Source organism: Merops nubicus, unplaced genomic scaffold (genome assembly GCF_000691845.1).
Source record: "Merops nubicus isolate BGI_N331 unplaced genomic scaffold, ASM69184v1 scaffold6262, whole genome shotgun sequence".
Lineage (NCBI taxonomy): Eukaryota > Metazoa > Chordata > Aves > Coraciiformes > Meropidae > Merops > Merops nubicus.
The window spans coordinates 25797-47214 of record NW_008591478.1 but is presented as its reverse complement, the minus strand read 5'-3'; the positions used below and the strand labels follow the sequence as shown (position 1 = coordinate 47214).

The window sequence follows — 21418 nt, the reverse complement described above, 5'->3', positions numbered from 1 at the left end:
TTTAATGCCAGTCTGGATGAGGCTCTGGGCAGCCTGATCTAGTGGGAGGTGTCCCTGCTCATGGCAGAGGGGTTGGAACTGGGTGATCCTTGTGGTCCCTTCCAGCCCTGACAGATTCTGATCTGTTTTAGCAGAGAACTTAGTAGCGTTGGCTTAATGGTTGGACTTGATGATCTTGAAGGTCTCTTCCAAACTAAAGGATTCTATGATTCTATCAAAAAGGATCAGAGAGATCTGAGGTCACACCATGACACTAAAGCTGCTGCTTCACTACAACCTTTGCAATAAACTTCCCTCCAAAGAGAAGTTTACTGGCAGATGGCTGATGTTTCAAGTGGCAAAGCACTTCAAGAACATATGCAGGTTTAAAATACACTAAAACATGTTGCCCTTGTGTTATCTTTGACTGCACTGCGAAATGTTTGTAGTTGATTCTGGAAGTTTAAGTCTTATGTACAAGCTAAATATCCGAAAACAGTCAAAGCAGCAGGAGCTATACATCTGAATTTAAGATGATCTATTTTGGCATTTCTCAATGTACACGTAAGTCCATATCAATAAACTGTTGAAAACAAGTAATGCAAATAAGTTTAACAGTAAAAATCAGGGGTGTATTGATTGAAAACATAATCAAATGCTGAAGGAAAAAAATAAAGCCAGGATTATTAATATGTGGATAAGTACCACCCAAACTCTTCTTCAGTCAGCTAACATGAACCCAACCCCACATCCAGGTCATTATCGATGTAACAGGAACACAACTGAAATGTAGAGACCACCTGCGATTTGAAAGATCTGAATGCAATATTTACCAAAGGAGTAACACAGAAAATAAAAGGGAAAGGCAATATTAGAAAAGATTTATGCTGCTAAAACCCACAATACAGTACTTATGCTTACACAGATCAGACCCTTTGGCCACCTGTCAAGAAGAATCGAAGTATTAGATCAGGTGATATGCCTTATATAGTGTGCTACGGACCTCCAGAGCGACACAGATGAGATCAGAAATTATTTTCTGATAGAAGAGCTCTGGATAAGGGCCAGATTTCTTATCATTGTGGGAATTTAATGACTTTGCTACTGGAAGCAAAAGAGCCATGTACAAATCAAGGAAGTTAAATGCTTTCTGAATATACTGTACAACTGCTATTTACACAGTCTGCAGAACAACCAACATGCCTGAATGTTACGTGAGACCTAATTCTAAGAATTACACGTGAAAAATGAAGCACAAATTGTTAGGACTCAGGATTACAAACCCCTTAGATCTGAAATAAAGGAATAAATATTACAAGAAATACAGTCAATTTATTATTTTCCCTGTACAAAACTGTTTTGTTAGGAAATACAAGATGTCTGATAATATTTCACCAGAATTCTGTAAAGGGAAAAAATATACTTGCCATAAGGAAATAAGAAATTAAAATGTAGTTGTAAGATTGATTGAAATCCACCCTAGCTAAGTCTTCACAGATGACTACAAAGACAAGCAAAAGCTGTTAGAGCATTAAGGAGAAATCTATTAAAATTAAGAGCAATTTGGGAATATAACAAGTAAAAACAGCAGAAAACACCAGAAACTAAACAGCCATTAAAATTATTATTTAACAACAAAATTTTCTTCAGGTAAATTAGACTCTCTTATTGTCATAACAAGAATTCTGCATTCCCCAATTAGCAAAAACCTTGGGAAATATTCCACATATGCAATAGCTATGTGATCCAGTTTCCTGGAATCAAGATAATAGGTTTATTGTACTTAAACCTAAAGAAGTCAGAATTCTATCTGCAAAATACAATATAGAAAATGACTTTTACATGAACAACTAGACCCAGAAAAAGTGAAGACCTTGAAACAAACTATTATTAACCTTGGCAAATAACTTCTGTTCCCCTAGTCAATTAAAATTCGTGGTGACAATGTGCATTTTCTAGCTGCTGTTGCAAATCAACACATATGCATCACCATTTAGCATCTTCTAGAGCTGTGAAACTACTTTTTAAAACACAGAAACCATAATAAGAGCATTCATGAATTCATCGCTTTCCAGTATTTCCAGAAATACCTGCAAGTATTTCAGGGCACTTTTGTGCACTGTGCTGCCTTAGCCATAGTTGCCTGCAGCTAGACATATGAAATTGTCAATAGTAAAATAAAATCCATCCTGAAATGTGCATTTCAGGTAATCTATGTTAAAGTCCTTATCATAGCATTGGTTTCTTTATATCTGCTTCTACAGGATGGCTCTGAAATCCATTATTGCTCGTGACTTTTTCAGAAACATGTTAATCTAAATGAAAAGAATTCTGCTACTTCTGTCGGAGCAGGTGACATCCGAATAGAAAGAGCAGCAAAATCCCAAGAATCCAAGCCAGTTTCATGTGGCTGGCCAGCTAAATGCTTGCTATTTTTAAAGATTAATGTTCTCCTATAAACCTAAATTCAGTTCACCTGTATATGATCAAGACATGAAAATTCCATGTAACAGAACTTCAGAAACAACTTGAAGCAGAAGTTTATTTGTTCATTGTGATAACTGATCTGTTTTGCTCATTACTATCTGGCTTTGTTCAAAACCATCTCACCACTCACTTATTTTACTATTATCTTATGAACAAACATAAACATGCTCTCCACATGTTTAAAGTATGTTTTTTATACATATACACCCCCCTCCTCAAAGCCTTTCATTCTATCAACTTCAGGTAATTTGCATGCGTAAGGAACAGATTGAGACTGGCATTTCCTCACCAGGTGCTCAGGCAATTTCCACACCAACATAACAAATTGATAAGTAGTACCCTGATCAACTCAAAGTTGATATTATTGTCAATACAATAGTATGTTATACGCTACAATAAGTGGAAGAAAATCGGAGGAGGTATTTATGAGTGATATGGGTATTTATGTGAATATTGTGATTATAAATTACAAAGATCCATGTTCAAGCTGACAGATGTTTACTGTATGTAGGTTTTCTGAATGCCTAGAAACTTCTCTGCAGGATCATTTGTAGGTAATATTTGCTAAAGGTATATTTATTACCATGAAACTTTAAAGCAGATGACCAAAACCTCCCTACCCCACTGTAATTAAGTACAACATACCAAACATCCTTTACACAATATTAAAGAGTAAAATTTTGAGCAAATTCCTCAGTCCTTGGTATTGCTTAAGCCATTTCACTATAAATTTGAGTATAAACCAAATTTTCTCTTTAGTACAGGTGACCCAAAAACTTCAGATAGCAGTTGATTTTCTGACATATTTTGGACATTGAAATCTACACTGCATCATACAGAAAATGGAGTCTGCAAGCACAAATAAATTTTCTTAGCCAGAGGACTCTTAATTCAGTATAATTGTCTAAAGAATAATAACAAAATGTTCATATCCAATCTTGGCTTTTTCAGTGTCTCAGATCACATCTTCAAGCTATTGTTTGCTTCTTTCATGAACCACAGAAAGAGATTTGTAAAAGAAATGCATCATCTCAAGATCATTCCTCATGGTATCCATGTCATTCCTTTTCTGCCATCGTTTTCTTTTCCCGTTGTAATGCTTTCCATCTTCTCTTATCCTTTTCTGCCTAAACACATTTTGCCTCCAGACTTTTAGTTTTGACACAAACGCAAGTTACTCGACTACCTTTCCCCCACTGTGCTGAATTTGTTCTACAGAATGAAAGGCCTCTTCTCAATAAGCAATTACTAATAAGCACAGCAAGAGAACAGCAGCAGAGCAAGAGACCCGACTTAAATTAGAACCTTTTTTTCTTCTCAAATGGAAAATTTGAGAACATGCTAAAAATAACGAATCTGCTGGTTATTGCAACTGCAATTTCCAATTAACTATCCCTTATATTTACAAAATTAACCAAACCTCTTTAAAACCCAAACAAAAGCTCTCAAAACATGCTTCTATGAGAGGTTAATACTTCAAAAGAAGAAAGAATAATCATGGGAAAGGCAGTCACTAGTAAATCTAGACAATGTAGTTTGTGAAATCAACCCTCTCCCTGCACAAATCTCCAAATTCCTTAGCTCGTTGGCATTACCAGATGCCCGACGGCCGCTGGCACGAGCTCCCTGAGCAGGAGAGCAGCCACAGCCCCGCACAGCAACCACGGCCCGGACACCTCTGAGCAGGGCACGGAGAGCCAAGCTACCAGCACTGCACCCCAGCTGCAGCACCACAGCACAGGACAGGCAATGGGGCCACTGAAGGACCTCAGCCCACCAGCAGCCCTGTCCCAAGCACAGCATCTCAACTGGCATTTGGAGAGAGGTTGAGCGATGGTCACCATATTCATCATTAATTGGTCATCAGGAGCAAGCAATGAAGGTATGCCACACACAGAAGGAAGTACAACCATTCTAAAGCAATCAAAAATCCCAGTAGTTTTTTTTTCCACGCATTTATTCTTGGAAAGATCATTTCCTGAAAAACATCCCTAAAGATCTTTGAACAGAGTTCCTAAGAAAAATGCAAGTCAAGTATCAACCGAGTCTAACATCTACTAACTTTCTCACTTAATTTTTGCTACTAGTTATAAGGCCAATGAGTTTCAAAATTGTTCCAAATGCAAGATCTGCATTGGTGTCAAAATGTCAGTGCCTGTATTTTAACACAGCTGTTAAGTGGGTCACTTCTAAAAGTGTAAAACTCTAGAAAACCAAAGAATCAGTCTGAAGAAATGACAAATAATCCTCATTATTAAGCAAATGTGTATTACTGGAGCAGTTAACAAAGCCTTGTACCCTTAGAGCAAGCATAATGTGCTGGCAGAATAAAAACAACACGCACAGATCAACTAAGAACAGAAATATCATTAGTTGAAGGTTCTAATCTTAATTATAAATAACTAGTAGAAGGCTTCATAATTGAGTTTTCACTCCTGATAATTTTTTTATGAGCAATTTAAGCATCTGCCATTCCAGTCAGCCAATTGCTATGAAAGTACACACTTCAGCATTGTGGTGTCCTCATGTCACATTGACAGGGTTTACCAAGGAGAACTGCTGAAAGGCTTTCATATAAAGTATAAGTCCAAATAGAATGGAGAATGAATTAAAATTTGGGTGATTCAAATACCTTTAGTTTTGAATTATTGCTTTTAGACACATTTGAGCCAATTGACACACATGCAGAAATATACAAACACTACAGGGGAGGCATAATTTTCTCACTCATTTCCTGGACAACACAAAAACCAGACCATGCTCTAGGTCTCCTCAAATTCACCCCTCTCAAAGTGCTGGAGCCTGATTTCTGCTGTAGAGTTGACAGAGAACTAAAGAAAATTTCTGTGCCACATACATATTGAAATATTAAGCTCCTACCATATCTCATATACTATAGCCAGTAACAAAGATTTCTTACCTGGATTTTTTTTTTTTTTCCCCTGCTTACCATTATGGCTTAAGACACAATTTTTAAAATATTTAAATATATATCAAAAAATAGAACTGAAAAGTTAGACTAAGGACACCCCACAAAACACCAATTTGTATCAGCTGCTAGACAGGTCTTTACTTTTTACCTTCTGGGCACTGGCAACTGAATCCATGGATGTTGGATGAGCAGGTACCTCCATTTTGGCATGGCTGCTGGATGCAATGATCAATCTCCGACTCACACAGCTCTCCAGTGTAACCTACAAAACAGTACTCAACATTCAGAAAATACAGTGAAAATGAGGTTTTAAGACTACATCTATTACTAGGTCATTAAAACAGTACCATTAGTTTCCTTCAGTAAAGCTGACCTAAGTAAGAAACAGATTCCAGGACGCGCCCCTCATTTCTTTTAAAATGAGATTTTTAATTACAATTTATACTTCACCGAAGAAATTTAAATAGTGGCAATCTACAGAGTATATCAATTGTATTTTACCAGCAGCAATATTCTGACAGCACTAGTATAGTGAGGTTGGTGCGGGGTCCTCATCACCCATGTAACCAAAGAAAGTAATTTTTGAACGGTTTTCCAGGCTCCTTGAATCTCAAGTCAATATTCTTTAGCAAGACTTTAAACAAGACAATATTATTTGTGCATATGTTGAACAACTGTCATTTGCTCCTACTTCTGGGCTTCAAAAAGAGTGTTTATTTTAAGTGGGAGCTGTGAAGAACTGCTCAGCACAATTGCAAACTCTTCCAAATAAGCTCCCATAAGTTCACAAGCTACAGATTGTGTGTACTGTACTATTTGACCACGAGCGTACTTTGCTACATATGTCTGATGTCTGTAACACATCCTCCCCAAATGAACAAATTTACAATATAGAATCTAAAAGATTAAACACTCCAAATTCCTTAACCAATGCAATGCATTCTAATTTTTATTTATCTCCAAGAAGCTATCTTGGATGCATGGCTGAAGAAGCTACACAATACACAAAGAGGAGTTTTATTTTTTAAAATGAATCCTGCATAAAAGTGTAAATATCTTCCATAACAAGCATGTTTAACAATGGCTGGTGTTAAAGACCAGTGAACGAATAGGTGGACAAGGATAATACACTGCTATAAACAGGTACCTAAGACAAATGCCCCAAGCTGAGAGGGGGCATGCCTGGACTAGGAATTTTCTTATGTAGGGGAAAAAAGGGAAAAAAAAAAAGGAGAAAAAATAAAAATCTTATTTTGATAATATAGCTATTTTTACTGCAATAAAAATCAACATTTTAAAATCTTTTGGGTAGGCTAGTACTTAGACCTGTTCAAATATATTTATGTCACCATAAAAGAGCTCTCAACATAGAACGTTATTTTTGGAGTTGCTAGAGCACTATTATAGAAAAGGATCCATAACACTCAGCCCTCTGTGTACCTCACTACTTTTATAGGCCATGGAGAGCTAAATATGATCCTATTTTCTACAATGCAAAACCTGGAAAAACAAAGTCTGTTCTAAGTTGTATCTGGATTAATGCCGATAAATCAGTTAAACTGAATAAAAAAAAAAAATGAGGTTGAAAACCAGAACCGTGTTCTCATGAGGTATCTACTCTGGACCCAACTGAGGCACTTGGAGGGACATCAGCCTCATACTGAATAACTAATGATTTTCTGTAATTCCAATCAGTCTCAACTTGACATAAAATATACTAAACCAAGACAGGTCCTTTCACCTATAGGCTTCATATTTTTTAAAGTGCACACATTGAATTATTTTTATGAATCATAACAGTATTGGATAGACTTAACTCATTTATGCATTTTTCCCCCTTCAAACTATTACCAAGTTTGTGAAAGCTCAAAATTACCTTGGAATTCAATATGTATCCAAAAGAATGTTAGCACAGGAAGACAGAAATGATTGTGTTGGTCTGAAGGTGGCTACAAGGATCTGACTTCCTGCGATTGTCATTACAGCTTGCAGGAAGACTCAAAGATATTTTATGTCATCTTTACGAAAATAAGTATGTTCCATCTTACTATTATCTATAAAGCATGTTTTACCCATCTGGAAGGGAAAGCGATTCAGGAATTACATAGCAAGTATGTTGCAAGTGCTACAAATTAAGAGGTGCTAAGCAATCACTCCTGCAGTTAAAAAAGGCAGTTCTCTGTGAGATACACTTTAAGAATCATTCCCCCTATTAATATGTGCTGATACTTACCTTAGTAACACTTCTTTCTAACAACACTCAGAAAACATGATCCCTTTCACATAGAAATGTTTCTGAAACTGGCATGTGGATACATTTATGATAATTAAACTCTTATTTACCATTTCCTTCATTTTTCCTCGCACAAGTAATATTTTTAGAAATTCATAATTACAGGACCTGCACAGTGTAGAGTGAATATCTTCTGTTGCATTACTCAAATGGAAGAAAAAGTTTACTAGTTAAAATGAAACCACGTTGACAGTAAGATTAATTATAATGTATACTTAAAATCTGTACTGAAAAATAAAAAATATAAGAAAAAGCTGATGTAAACTAAATTTTGATCATATCTTCTTAGTAGATGAAGTTCTATTAATTATGAATAATTCACTCATTAGGTTATGATTCAGGTGGGTCCTTTCAATGGCATTTTTCACATCAAAGAATCTTCCACATACTTTTAAACTCTGCCCTTACGTTGCAGATTTTCCTTCATTCCTCGTATCCTAAGTTGCACAGTTCTCCACTCTGCATAAGAGACACACTGAATGTTGAAGCACAAACACATTATCCCAAGCGTAATGTGAAACCCACCAGGCAGGCAGCTGCAGGTGAAATTGTTCCTGTCATGTTTCTGTGCCACATCAATGCAGGTTGCGTTGTTCTGACAGGGCTGGCTCTGACAAGCATCAAATTCCTCACACAGGGAACCCTGATACCCATCCTCACAGCTACAGAAAAACGTTGCCTAAAAACAAACAGGTTATGCATTTCAAAATAGGTTTTCAAAGATTATGTTTTCATTGAACACTCACCTGAACAAAGACAGTTTTGTTGTTCTGCTGTTTGTAACAGTAGCTGCTATAAGTAGATCAACTGCACAAAGTTACTCTTTGAAACACTAAACCTGCACCAACTCTTCAGCTAGAATTTTTAATGTCAGGTAATTTCATCTAGATGTGGAGTCTGGGATCAGATCCATAACGTCTAAATCACCAGGAAATTTTTCTTGCATTCCAGAAATTACATTTGTAGACTGGAATAACTGCAAGAATATACCAATTTACCACCACAAAATCCTACTAGAAAATGCCCCCTCTATATGAATGCCTGGGATCCCAGAGGCTCACTTCACTAAGTGATATACTCCTTCAGTTTTCTTAAAACATGTCTTCGTCCAAATCTATTTGTTACTTGTTCCAAACCCTGCTGCTTAATAAAAGATCAAGAGCACTATACCTCTTAAAGTTTTAACATTCCTATAGTAGACATGACAAAGTGATAAAAAAATTGTAATTAGATTTTCAAAAAATATTTATGTCACCAAGATTACCAAGAAAGTCTCAAAGCCTGGAAACAAGGAAAGTGTTCTCATCTGTAGTGTGCGTTTAGATTCAGTATCCCAAATTCCGTGTTCATGAAGCACTAGATGGCAACATCACTCACTCTCCTGTGTTTCAAAGCCAGATCACTGGGGCTGGGACAGCTGTCCCATGCACAAACACTGTAATGTAAAGTATTGCAGAACGTGCATAGAGCTAGAAAAAAAGAGAAGGGTAAACCCATCTCTAGTATCTTTTCCTCTGTTTTTACTCTTGTTGGATTCGCGTGAATAAACAGGTGTGACCTAAAGAGAAAAGAAAATCATCCTCACACAAAAAAAATTTTACTCAGGAAAACCCAGATTTCATTATTCCTTACAGATATTACACTGATAGAGTTTAAACAAGATTAATACTATACATCTCCAAAACTCAAAATGATGGGCATGTTATTTATCAGGAGTACCAGATGTCCCTGCCAAGTCTATACATGTTCTCATTTTTACCCACGCCTCTTCATAACACAACTTTGACTACGTCACACGTTAGCAATGACTGGTTTCCAAACAAGGCTGTAGTTAAAAAAGACAGGCAAGCAAAACGCAGTCAAAATTATTACAATCACATGGCACAATAACTTACTTTAAAGATAATTCATATGAGCTACACAGGAAACTGGCTATCAGAATGAAACAGAAAATTGCTTTTATTTATTAACTAAATACACAGTATTTCCACATTTCCATATAGCATTGGTGGAAAACACATCAGGGATCATTTTGGTCGCTAAAGACAACAGCAACCAGTGGTTCAAAATTAGCATTGCTCTCAATATCCTCTATCATAGGAGCCATGCAGTACCATTTTGCATCTATAGGATCAGGACCCAGGTAAATAGTGCACATACACATGTTGCCTGCAGCATCCTTCACAGCTGCTCTAACTCTTTTTAATACTAAATTGTGTTATTGAAGTGTTTGTTATCATTCCTGGAGTGGAGCGTGGAGTTTGGACTTCATATAAAAATCAGGAATACTGCTGGTCTCGATAACTCACCTGTTCTGGATGAACAAAGTGAGATACCATACTATGAATAAAAAAAAAAAAGCATTTCTTCCTAAAATTGACAGGAGCAGCACACATGGAAAGATACAGGCACTGTATCTAAATTCTGTGCAGTTTAAAGAGGTTAGAGTCCTGATCTCATTTAATGTTTCTCTGTGTATGCACTGAAAATGAGAACAGGCTTATCTATGTCTATCTGACACTGAAGACATTCCTGAGCAGGGGATCCAAGAAGTGTACCATCCCCTCCAGGTCAGGTGCACGGTTGTTTTATGCTAGATTTGAGAGTCAGATGCAAAGCACATCATCACCTGAACTGTGTCTCAGGGGAGAGAAGGAATGAATGCCCGTGCTGCCCCACAGGCACAAACAGCACGGCTCTGCCTGCACTAAGATCTTGTTTCAAAGTAATGGCAGCTGATTATTATAGTGTAAGTATAAATATATTTAAACATAACAGTCATTGCTTCAAACAATATTAATGAAACAGGAAGTTAAAAAAAGCTCAGATAATATTGATATCTCTCTAAGACTATGATATAGGAATCTGTTTACCATAAAGTGTAGCTAACAAAATGGGTTTTGAAAGCAGGGAAAGAAAAACACTAACACTTCCACCTGAAATGTCTAATGGCAGATAACAGTTCTGAGAGGCAGAGAAGTTCTGTAGAGAAGATTAGGTGACATGGTTTTTATTAGCCATGTCATCTTCACTTTTCCCAAATTCATTTTTGTTCACCTAAGAGACAACTAGCATATTTGAAGAAAACTAAGCAGCAGCTACACAATGTCATAATGCCAGTATCAAAGTCACTATCTAAGAATTTCAAAACAATCTACAATCAATAGACAGTTCATGTATACATTTTACTTGATTATGGGAGAACAAACCTCATATTATTTGGATGACAATAAAATAAATTGTTTTGGATAATTTGCTATTATCCAAGCTGTAAGTACCATCCTCTAAATATAGCTGCAATATCATTCTTTATTCCTGTTTTAGGTAAGCAGAGGAATAACATGCTTATCAGATTCTATATTTCAGACTAGAGACACTATAAAAGCTCATCTTTTTTTTTTTTTTTTTTTTTTTTTTTTTTAAAAAAAAATGTAGTAAAGAAGCTGTTAAGATGACCAGAACAAAATTAATGTCTACTTTTTCTCTTGCTGGGAAAGATTTTCAGTTTTTATTACAACTCGCAGTGAGTTGCTGTAATACTTGAGCAAAACACTGCTGTATGATAATTATATATTTTGTATTTTGGAGCATATTGTACTTTGGAAATGAAGTCCATATGCAGGAGGGGATGCCTTTAAGATTACATGAGGCTTTTTTATAATTAGCCTTCAACAAATATAATTTAAAGATGATATTTTGATATGCTGTTATATACACTAAATTTAAATACAATATTTACAGAAATCAAATTCAGGATGCTGAATTTATTTTAAAAATGTTAAATATAGTAAAGCAGGAAAACTAACCTGGACTATGAAATTGGACACTGTATCTGAATGAATAATTTATCTGGATACCCACCAGCTGGTATGGCAGAACTGCACTTCTAAATGCAACTTGCAGTAATTGTCTTCACACATTATCTCAAACATTTTAAAATTTAATTTTTGAGAAATAAAATAGATACATAATTATTCCACGTTAGCACTGCCATGCATGTATAGATTACCATAGCCATGTAATTATTGTTGTTACATTTCAAAAATGTCATTTTTCTATGAAATGTGCTTATTGAGAATTTAAATCAGAAAATAGTAGCAGATGAACTAACAGTGAATTCCCTAAATATGCCAAATTTTCTGTGCTCACAGCAGGCCCACAGCTGTTAATATTTACTCAACAGTTACTATTGCTTTTATCTTCTGAATGAATATTAATAAAACCCAAGATTAACTGCACATATTTGATCCGTAAGTGACTTTAAATGCATGAAATAAAATTAATGTGTAGTAGGTAACAGAGAAAACAGGATCTCATTTGCAGAAGGCCAGTCTGGTTTTGTAAAAGCAGTATACAGACTGCAAACTTGACACGTTTGGTTCTTCTTTTCTCATGCTTCCAGATCACATAAAAAATTCACTGTGGCCAATAGAATTGCTGTCACCGCTGTAATCTCCCAGTGTAGTATTAATGTGAAGGAGAAAGCCATACCAGGAAAACTTCCAAACATTACCACATTACTCCATATAATTTCTTCTCACAATAATGCTCAGACAATTCCATTGCATTCATCAGCGATTTCTGAGTATGCAATTATTGAGATGTGGAGAGAGAAGTACTAGTTTAAATCAGACCTAAAATCAAAATAATGTTGAAGACTTAAACTGGAACACACTGGTCTGGAGACTGGGGATCCCAAGTGCCCACTACATGTTCTTCATCTCATAGAGAAATCTTCTTGTGTAGTGACAGTAAGATGCAGTACACATTACTTTATATCTGAGTAATTATTTTTATTGCCAGTGTAAGGTATAAATCTTTGCATCTCATAGCAGTTATTTTCTTTAAGTGCTTGACTTTTAGGAATAGCAGATACATATATTGTTATTATTTAGTAACATCTGTGAGCTTTATAAGCCTATTACACAGCAGCAAGGTATGCACACACTCGGAAGACCAGGTACAATTTACCCTGTGTTTATATTATCATGGAATTTCCACTCTACAGGAAGATCTTGCTAGGCTGACCTTACCTCATCTGGTCTGGTGATACATCTTCCTTTCCCTGAACACAGGAGATGATCTGAATGGCTTCCCACAGGCACACAGGTACTGACTTTCACTATCACAGTCAAGCGTAGAGCCACAATGCACTTGGTAACCGAATCATTCAAAAAACCTTAAAAAAAAAGAAACTGTCAGATAAGAACATCATCACTCATAGTTCATATTCACCTGTCTAAAATTAATGCATGTAAACAAATTAGAATATAGTTTAGAAACAACTACTTGTTATATTTACTAAGAAAAGGAAGGTAGGCTGGTAAAATCTGCCTAAAAAAGATCTACCCCCAGAACTCTAATCTATCAATTTTTACATCTCAAATAATCAAACGCTTCTGCCTGCTATAACTTGATCTGTTGAAAATATATTTCCCCAATTTTTTTTTAATGATAAGGAATATTAAAATCAAATTCATCAAAGACAAATATTAAAATTAATTTCTAAAAGTTACTTCAGAGCTCAACAGCACAGATCATAAGCTGCATTATACTGGTAAAAGATGGACAGTCTCTTTGCCTGTATTTTTTATGAAGTCTGAAAGAACATACATCCACAGCTTGACAACATTTCTTTATATATTTGCAATACAAGTATTATTGTCTGATCTGATGATTCATTAAGCTGATGTAACAGGTAGATAACAAAACTTGAAAATGGGAACATTTGACAAGGAAGAAGAACATCCATGACTCTATGGCTAGCACCTGTAATTGCATGGAATTAAAAAAAGTAGCTGAAGGCTCCCAAAACACACTGGAGTATAACAACATTCCTATCACCTGTATTTCTAACAGATGCATCTGGAAAACAAAGGACAGCAGGAAAGGTAAAATGAAGTACACACACAGAGTCCATGACATACACAAGTCAGAGTTCATGTCAAAATGCATATACCCTGCTCCTATACTTCACTTGTGCTCGAACAGCATTGCTCCACCAGTGATCATACTCCTGGGTCACAGCCCTTCTGTGCATGGCATCCGTTTGCTGTTTTGTTCTGGGAGCTTGTGGCAGAATAAATGTGCAGTGACAAAAAGTGTGGATTTGGTATACCTTATATACTGTATGCATAATATACACATTAAAAGCCCAAAGATCCTTCCATAAATTGTCAGACTTAAATTTTACTTCAATATCTTTAATGTAGGGAGACTCCTAGGAGTCCAAGACTGTTCGTAGTATCAGTGTGGAAAGCTAACAGACAGAACTATTGCGGGATTATACTTTTCTTTAGAAATTAATAGAAAGAATTTAAATGAAAATGGATGTTTAATATCCATTACAGCCTAAACCTTCAAGGAACTTCAAAGACACAGTCTAGCTTCTTGCATTACAGACTGGAGATATCACAGTATTTTGTCAAGCAGAAAAAGATTAGATTAATTTATAACGAACACCAAAATACTCCAAGATTTTATGAAACACTCTGAACTTCAGGTGAATTCTCTTCCCAGCATTGCTGCTAAATTTTACTTACGTTCAGCATATGAAAGTGTCAAGTGTGACTAATTCTACAAATTCCACAGAAAATCATATGGAAGACTTCCATTCTTTTTTCTTCATTTTTAGTTTTCACTTTTTAAAATGCTATGCTAGAAATAATGATCTGTAAACCATATCTTGAAAGCAGGAAAATCTTATATCCAATATAGATGAGATGAGCTTGAGTATAGCCTCTACAAGTTAGCTAAATATTCTAAAAGATTCTATTAAAAAGAGTATTTGGTATAGTTCCAAATGTCTAAAGATGTGTATTGGCTAGTGAAGATTACAATAATCTGCTGACCTCTTCAAAGCAAGCCAATTTATTCTGGCCTTCATGCACCCCCCATTTTTACCCATCTGTTCAAAGATGCAGCCAGAATTATTTCCTTTAACAACTGAATGCGATTGTCACCGACAGTCATGCAATTACATGTGAGTGCTTGGAAGAATGTGGTATTTAGAAAATGTCTTTGGGTTCACTTTTGCTTGTCTGAAGCAGATTTTAGTATTCCTTTAGGGAACTGTCCTAAAGAATGTTACAATCAACCTTCTTTGTGCTTTGAATCTTGTTACTATTTTGGTATCAAAAGCCCTTAGGCAAACCACTGAAGAAAAAAAATAATCATTATTCTCACTGGAATCACAGAATCACTATGGTTGGAAAGGACCTTCAGGATCATCAAGTCCAACCTTCCTCCCAACATTTCCCTAACCACTAGACCACAGCCTTAAGTGCCACACCCACTTGTTTTTTGAACGCCTCCAGGGATGGTGACTCCACCACCTCCCTGGGCAGCCTGTTCCAGTGTCTAACCACTCTCTCAGTGAAGAAATTCTTCCTAATATCTGATCAAAATCTTCCCTGGCCCAACTAGAGGCCATTTCCCATTGCATGGTACATTCCCCTGTAATTTCATATTATCTCATCTGATTTCCAAAGATTAGAAAATAAAAACACAGCTATTTATTTTCATCCTATAGAAGCTGCATATAACTTTCTGAGATCTCTGGGTTTTAAGGCTAGAAGAAGTTCAGTTTATCATCTAAACGAGACTGTCTGCTCAACTCAGGACATACAAGTCAGTTAATTTTTTCTCCAATTCCCATAACAGCAACCAAACTAGAGCGGGTTTTAAGTTCTACTTTTAATATGTGGGTAGTAGAATAATTTCAGAAGCTTGCTTACAGCTACCTACACCTGAAATCTGGAGAAAAACATTACAGCTGTTGATATCAAAAGGTAATTTTGTTCAGTTTAACCTTGCTGGTTTTCTAAAGCTAGTTAAAACAATGACATCAGAGCATTTTAAGTTAAAGAATTCAGGGTTCAGCTACTTACAGTAATATCACAGAAACAATTTTAAAAGCCAGTACATCTTAATATGGTGTGAATAAGCATTTAGGTTGCAGAGGAAGCATTATCAAGTTCTGTACACACGTTTGATAGTCAGAAATGTCTGCATGTTTTCATTGGCAGTATGCATGGTAGACACTACAGCTCATTCCACCCTGGAGGTTTCACCTACACTTAGGAGCACAAAGTACATATGCTCCTGTTTCTTTCATATCAAGAAATTAAGAGAAAAAATAAGGAATGAAATCAAAAGAGAAGATGACAGTTGTCATCATTGTGTCCAGATTCTTCCAGCCAGATCATACCATGCTGTTCAGATTTTCACGACTGAGAGATTAACAGATTGTAGCTTTTCTAGACTGCACAAACTGATTTGCTTACTCTGCAAGCCCCTTTTCTGAACAACACCTTTCCTCTCTGCACGGCAGACTAAGGTCAGCAAGCTTGTCCGTAGTGGACTGCCAAAATAATGACAACTGAAGCTGACAGGCCACCAACTCATAACATCCTATCACATATTATGTTAATGGAAGAAGGCATGACTGAACTACAAATCTGGGTATTCACCCAACACCAGTACATGTACAGTCTTGCTTATTGCAATTGGCTCAAATGTATTCCTCTGTATTCTACATAGTGAACGTACTCCAACATATTCACCCACAGTTGAGGAAAATAGATTACCATTTCACTGCAGAAATCCATTAATAGTCACCTCCATTAAAGCTCCTGTTCACAAACCCACAGGTCTTTGAGTCCACCTGAAGGTTTCTTAGATGAGAGATGACGACTGCCAAGGGGTTTGGGCACGCACTCACAATGAAGCATCGGTCCCCGAGTTTTCAACTTACTTTAATCTTGGTTTCCCAAGGAAATGAGACAGCAGTGAGACGTCTATCAGTTTCCATCTGTTCTCTTTTTCTCTAAACACTTTCCCACAGCAAAAGCTTCTGGGGTCAGCAGCCAACTTCAACATTTTGCAAAGCAGTGGAATTCTCAAGGACACCGTGTGCCCACAGACTTCCTGCACAGTATATAGCCCAGACACTAACTAAGTTTGATTGGCGAGTCAAAATGGGTAGGAAAACAAAAAAGGGCCCGAGAATAAGGTGTTGTCATTTGTCCACCCCATTCCCAGTGTACAGTACAGTCACTAGCAAATAGAAGAGAGCTCAATCCTTCCATTCATTCACAGAAGTCCTCTTCAACTCATTTTAAAGACCTAACAAATGAAAAAGCATAACGAAGATGTGCTTGTGATACTCTTGATGGTGAATATTTACCTTTACACGTTGAAATCACAGAGATATGCTTTTGATTACAAATACAGAATCACTGATCACTTTTTCCATGCCCCTAATGGACAAGGTATTAAGGCCTACCAGTACTCTCAGGGATTTGACACTAATATTGTTCCATAGGATTTTAAAAAAACAGGTCAGGAATCCCTTCCTAGCTTGCCTTAGGTTGATTAGCATATGTAAGTAGAAAAGAAAAAGTGAGAAACAGGGAGTCAATAACCATTTGCAGTCTTTCGTGCAGCACTTCTGTGCCATCAGTACCACAGTATACTTGTACAGAACATCTGAGATCATTCCTTAATGATACTGCTAGGCAACATAGCATCTGGGGATACAGACACACAGCTGCAATAATGAAACTGCTATTCTGCCTACAAATAGCACTATTTGTAAGTGGCACAGCTCTCCCAAATTCCATACAGATCAGCATGTTTACTGTGCTGTGTCACAGAAGCTTTAGTCAGATACTGTTTTTGATAATATATAGATTTTAGTGAGAATTGGTTCAAGAACTGTTTCAAATGCTTCATTTTTCTAAAATTCACATGAAACAGGAATTTAAATTTTTCTGTTGTTAAGCAAGTCCAAAACTTCACTTGAATTGTCTTTCTTCTCCAAATTGATTTTGTAATTATATTTGGTTTAAAAATAAATATGCTTTCTTCCTGCACCACCAACACTAAAAAAACATCCTGCATATTGAAAAACCAAACATACTTTCTTGTAAGACCAGCAGAGTGATAAATGTGTTAAGAGTTATATTCTCAGTAACATTACCATAATCCTAGCAGAAGCAGATTGACAATGATTGTGTTATACAGGTGTAACAGAAAGAAAAATGTGGGTGTCAGAAAATTATTACCAAACCTTTGGGAAGAGCACACAGCTTGACCTTCGAGTTAGAGCTCAGTTATGCAGGACCAACAGTTAAAATATATTTATGAATGGAATAAACCAGTGAAATTCACTGAGCATAGAAAATCCCCAAACACATTCCATTCCATTTCCTTTGTAACAATGGCAATTTCTGCATTTCACTGTGGCTAAACAGTTACCCAGATTAATATCTTGACTGGACTAAATCCCACGATAGGACTATGAAATACTCAGCTATCAACTTGGCCTGGTGGTGATCTCCTAAATGGCTTTCACCCAAGGCTGGCTAGGCCCTGGGTGAAAGCCAGTCAGGAAGACATTTCCTGCCTGTTTGTGAACATCATCCACATGTCAACCCTGATTCAGGGCTGAGGGTTTAGACCCCAGCACTTCACTGCCCAAAAGAATTAAAGCCCAGCAAAGGGTGACAAAGCTTATCTTCTAATAGATTTCCTGTATCACAATTTCTCCATTATGTACTTATTTATCACCGTCTCAACAACACTGGCAATAATCTGTGCTGCTGTAGAGTGGATGGCAAGTTTGGATAGGATTTATCTACGCAGTGTCTGGTGCAACTTAAACAGTCATGCGTGGCTACCCTACTTCTAAATACCCTGTACAATATGTTACACTACTGGCTGAAGTCCTCAAAGCATTTTACAAGCATTATTTAAGTGTGTCTTGTATTTGCCATTACATTATGCATTGCTATCTTTATTTGACAGATCAGGTTAAGCAGTCTGTCCAAGATCTCTCCATATAAGCAGCCATGTAGTCAACTGAATGTAAATATCTGAGCTGTGAATTGGTCACAAAAATCATATTTGAAGGAAGAAATCTTAAAAATAAACAAAAGGTATTTAGCTGAGCATTACAAGCATGAGCAGATGACCTTCCAAAGACTAGAAAAACAATTTCCCAGTGTTACTTGCTAGAAGTAGCTGTGAAAAAAATTAATTTTGAACAATTTACAATTATTTAGATGACTAAAGAGTAAAAATTTAGATGCTAGCTTAAAACACGATACAATGTATATAAAAAAAAGTCTAATGCTTATTTACATGTGAGATAAGGTACATTTAAGTTGATCATGAGGCATAGGACATGGATTTTTATCATAATTATAAAGATTTCCTTTCTTATATCATCTAACAGCACTCTTCAGAATGTCTTGGATTTCAGCTGAATGTTAAAATTTTGGCTTGTAGGGCCATCTTCTAAAAGTTATTGAAATCAGCTCATTTGTTAGAACTTTCTACACAGTTTGCACTTCTGCTGCTGCTGTTGTTTACCAAAAGGCTGTTTTCTGCAAGGTTAGCTCTTCTGCCCAGAACCCCAGGGAAACCTTCCGTTGAGCACAATACTCAATGCTGCCTACAATAGGGCCTATCCAGGCAAACTGCACACGCAGAAGTGAAAATCCCATCGGCTGGAGCCGTCATCACCAAATTCCCCCACTGGCAAGGCTGACTTGTGCAGAAGGAACTAACTAGTTACAGACACATTGCTGCACGTCAGCCAGGCAGCAGGACGGTGGGAACAACTCCAGCCGTGGCTGGTGCAAGGCAAGGGGATCTAATTTAGTCCAGAGCCAAAAGAGGGCTAAGTCAAATGACTGCACATGTGCCACGGGATAGAAGCTCTTACGGAAGTTCAGCTGGCACACGGTAACTTGTTAAAGCTAGAGTAACTTGATTACATGGCTTTCAGTGAATTCAATTCACACATCTCCTATTATGAAATGAAACTAGTCTATTTCTGTTTTGCTTAAGTAAAACCAGTTCCAACATGCAGCAAACTGCTTTCTTCTGACGGAAGCATGCGTGTTTTTAAGTCATGGAACAATACAAGACTAACCGAAGGACACAGTTACAACTTGTCTTAATCTAGTTACAGAATTTCAGACTAGAAGGCATCTTGAAAATCAGACTGACTTATTTCAAAATCTCTCTTAAAATTATTTTTTGTAATATATTTTGCACACTAAGTTCCATTTTACCTATCCAGTATACCTGCAAACATATTAGTGGCAACCACTTGTTAAAATATGATGAAACGTTGCAAGAAGATCCATTAAATACTCCAAATAGCATCAAAACAGCAAATAACTGCTTAGGGCAGAAATATTAAATAAAATACTTTGTTGCATTAGAAAGGCAGGACAGTATTTTGCATAGGAAAATATTTTCCTTTCTGCACAACCAGTTAGTTAAATTGTATTCATCTAAAAGGCTGGGCATCTTCCAGAAAACCAGATTACACACCAGGTCTACACACAGGTTTCTTCCTCTTTTCAGTATGAGCATGAGTGCATTTTTGAGAGAGTTGCCATACAAGTTGAAAATGTCCTTCAAAGCCCTTCAGCAAGGCCATTTTTATTTTCTGAAGAAACTTAATGCACTATTTTCTCAAGGGAGATATTATTTAATCTATTTAGTACATCTTACGCACTTGCAGCTAACTTCTAAAGAAAAGGTATACATGTCCACAAAGCTAGTGAATTTTTCCCTGAACAAGACAATTGTACAACTTTGGGTGGATTAGATTCCCCCAAAAACCCATTACAAGCAGCACTTTCAACTTGCCACAGAGATCCTCAGCTGTAACCTACTGGCATTCATGAGAACATCGGTCTGAAATGCTCATGCACAAACTGACCCTGCAACAGTGTAGTCTTATCTCATTTTTTCATACTTGTAAAATGTATTTCACCCAATTTCAATTCTTCAATATACACTGCAATGGAGAATAGGGGCATCACCGTAGAAAGGCAAAGTTTTGCAGTTACTAATTTTCTAATATTCTAATGTCATTCTTGCTAACATGAAGATCCTGAATTAAAACAAACACTGATGAGACATTTCATAAATATGACAAACAGTTCATAGAGGAATCACTCATTAACTTCACAGAACACTGGGACAAATAGTATGAAGCTATACCTCTATTCAAGTGAACAGCAGACTTCCCATTAATTAATGTTTTAAAGGATGAATGCTTAATTGCCACCCTTTATTTAAAAATATGGTTAACTCCCTCCTCTTTCACTTCCCAACTATCTCTTTGGTAAATCTTCATATCCACCCACAGCACTCCACAAAACAGATATTTTTCTGTATAGGTATTAAAACCTTTGCTATACAGAAATGTCCTCAATAAAGTACCCTGAATTAAGTCTTGAAATTCAGCAAAAATCTTTAAACTCTCTTGGCATCAGATGAAGCATTTGAAGCATTTTTGCTGCAAAGAGATCAACAGTTCACCTGGCTTATACTACAGACCAACCATCTAGACTACCTTTGTCTAGTAGTAACTTGGTATTAAAAGCCACTAGCAAACCCACCTACCCTGCTAAGAAAATCAATATCTTTAGGTGCTTTTCCACTTTAAAAACTCAATTATATTGGTCTTTCCCCACCCCCCAGCTAATAAGCATACTTCCTAATTAAATTATTTTAGAAGACTGGCACATATGTAGCATCCAATCTTACAGACAAATTCATTAAAAATACACAAAGAGAAGTTGTCATAGTAGGAGTGTGTTACAGAAGGTACAAGCCAGTCTTCACATCAATACTCATTCTCAGCTACTGGGGCTTATTTCAGTGGGGTAAATGCTATAATTGAACAGCATAATTATGCT

At 36.5% G+C, this 21418-nt stretch overlaps 1 protein-coding gene across 1 annotated transcript in view; it reads right to left on the bottom strand.

Moving 5' to 3' along the window:
- Positions 1–21418, bottom strand: part of DNER (delta/notch-like EGF repeat containing) — a gene marked incomplete at its 5' end in the record, with an annotated part of 54732 nt that overhangs the window by 21245 nt on the left and 12069 nt on the right. The window contains 3 exons of the mRNA XM_008950274.1: positions 5547–5660; positions 8217–8370; positions 12725–12870. Coding sequence (XP_008948522.1) covers positions 5547–5660; positions 8217–8370; positions 12725–12870 — 414 coding nt within the window. The remainder of the gene's footprint in view (positions 1–5546; positions 5661–8216; positions 8371–12724; positions 12871–21418) is intronic.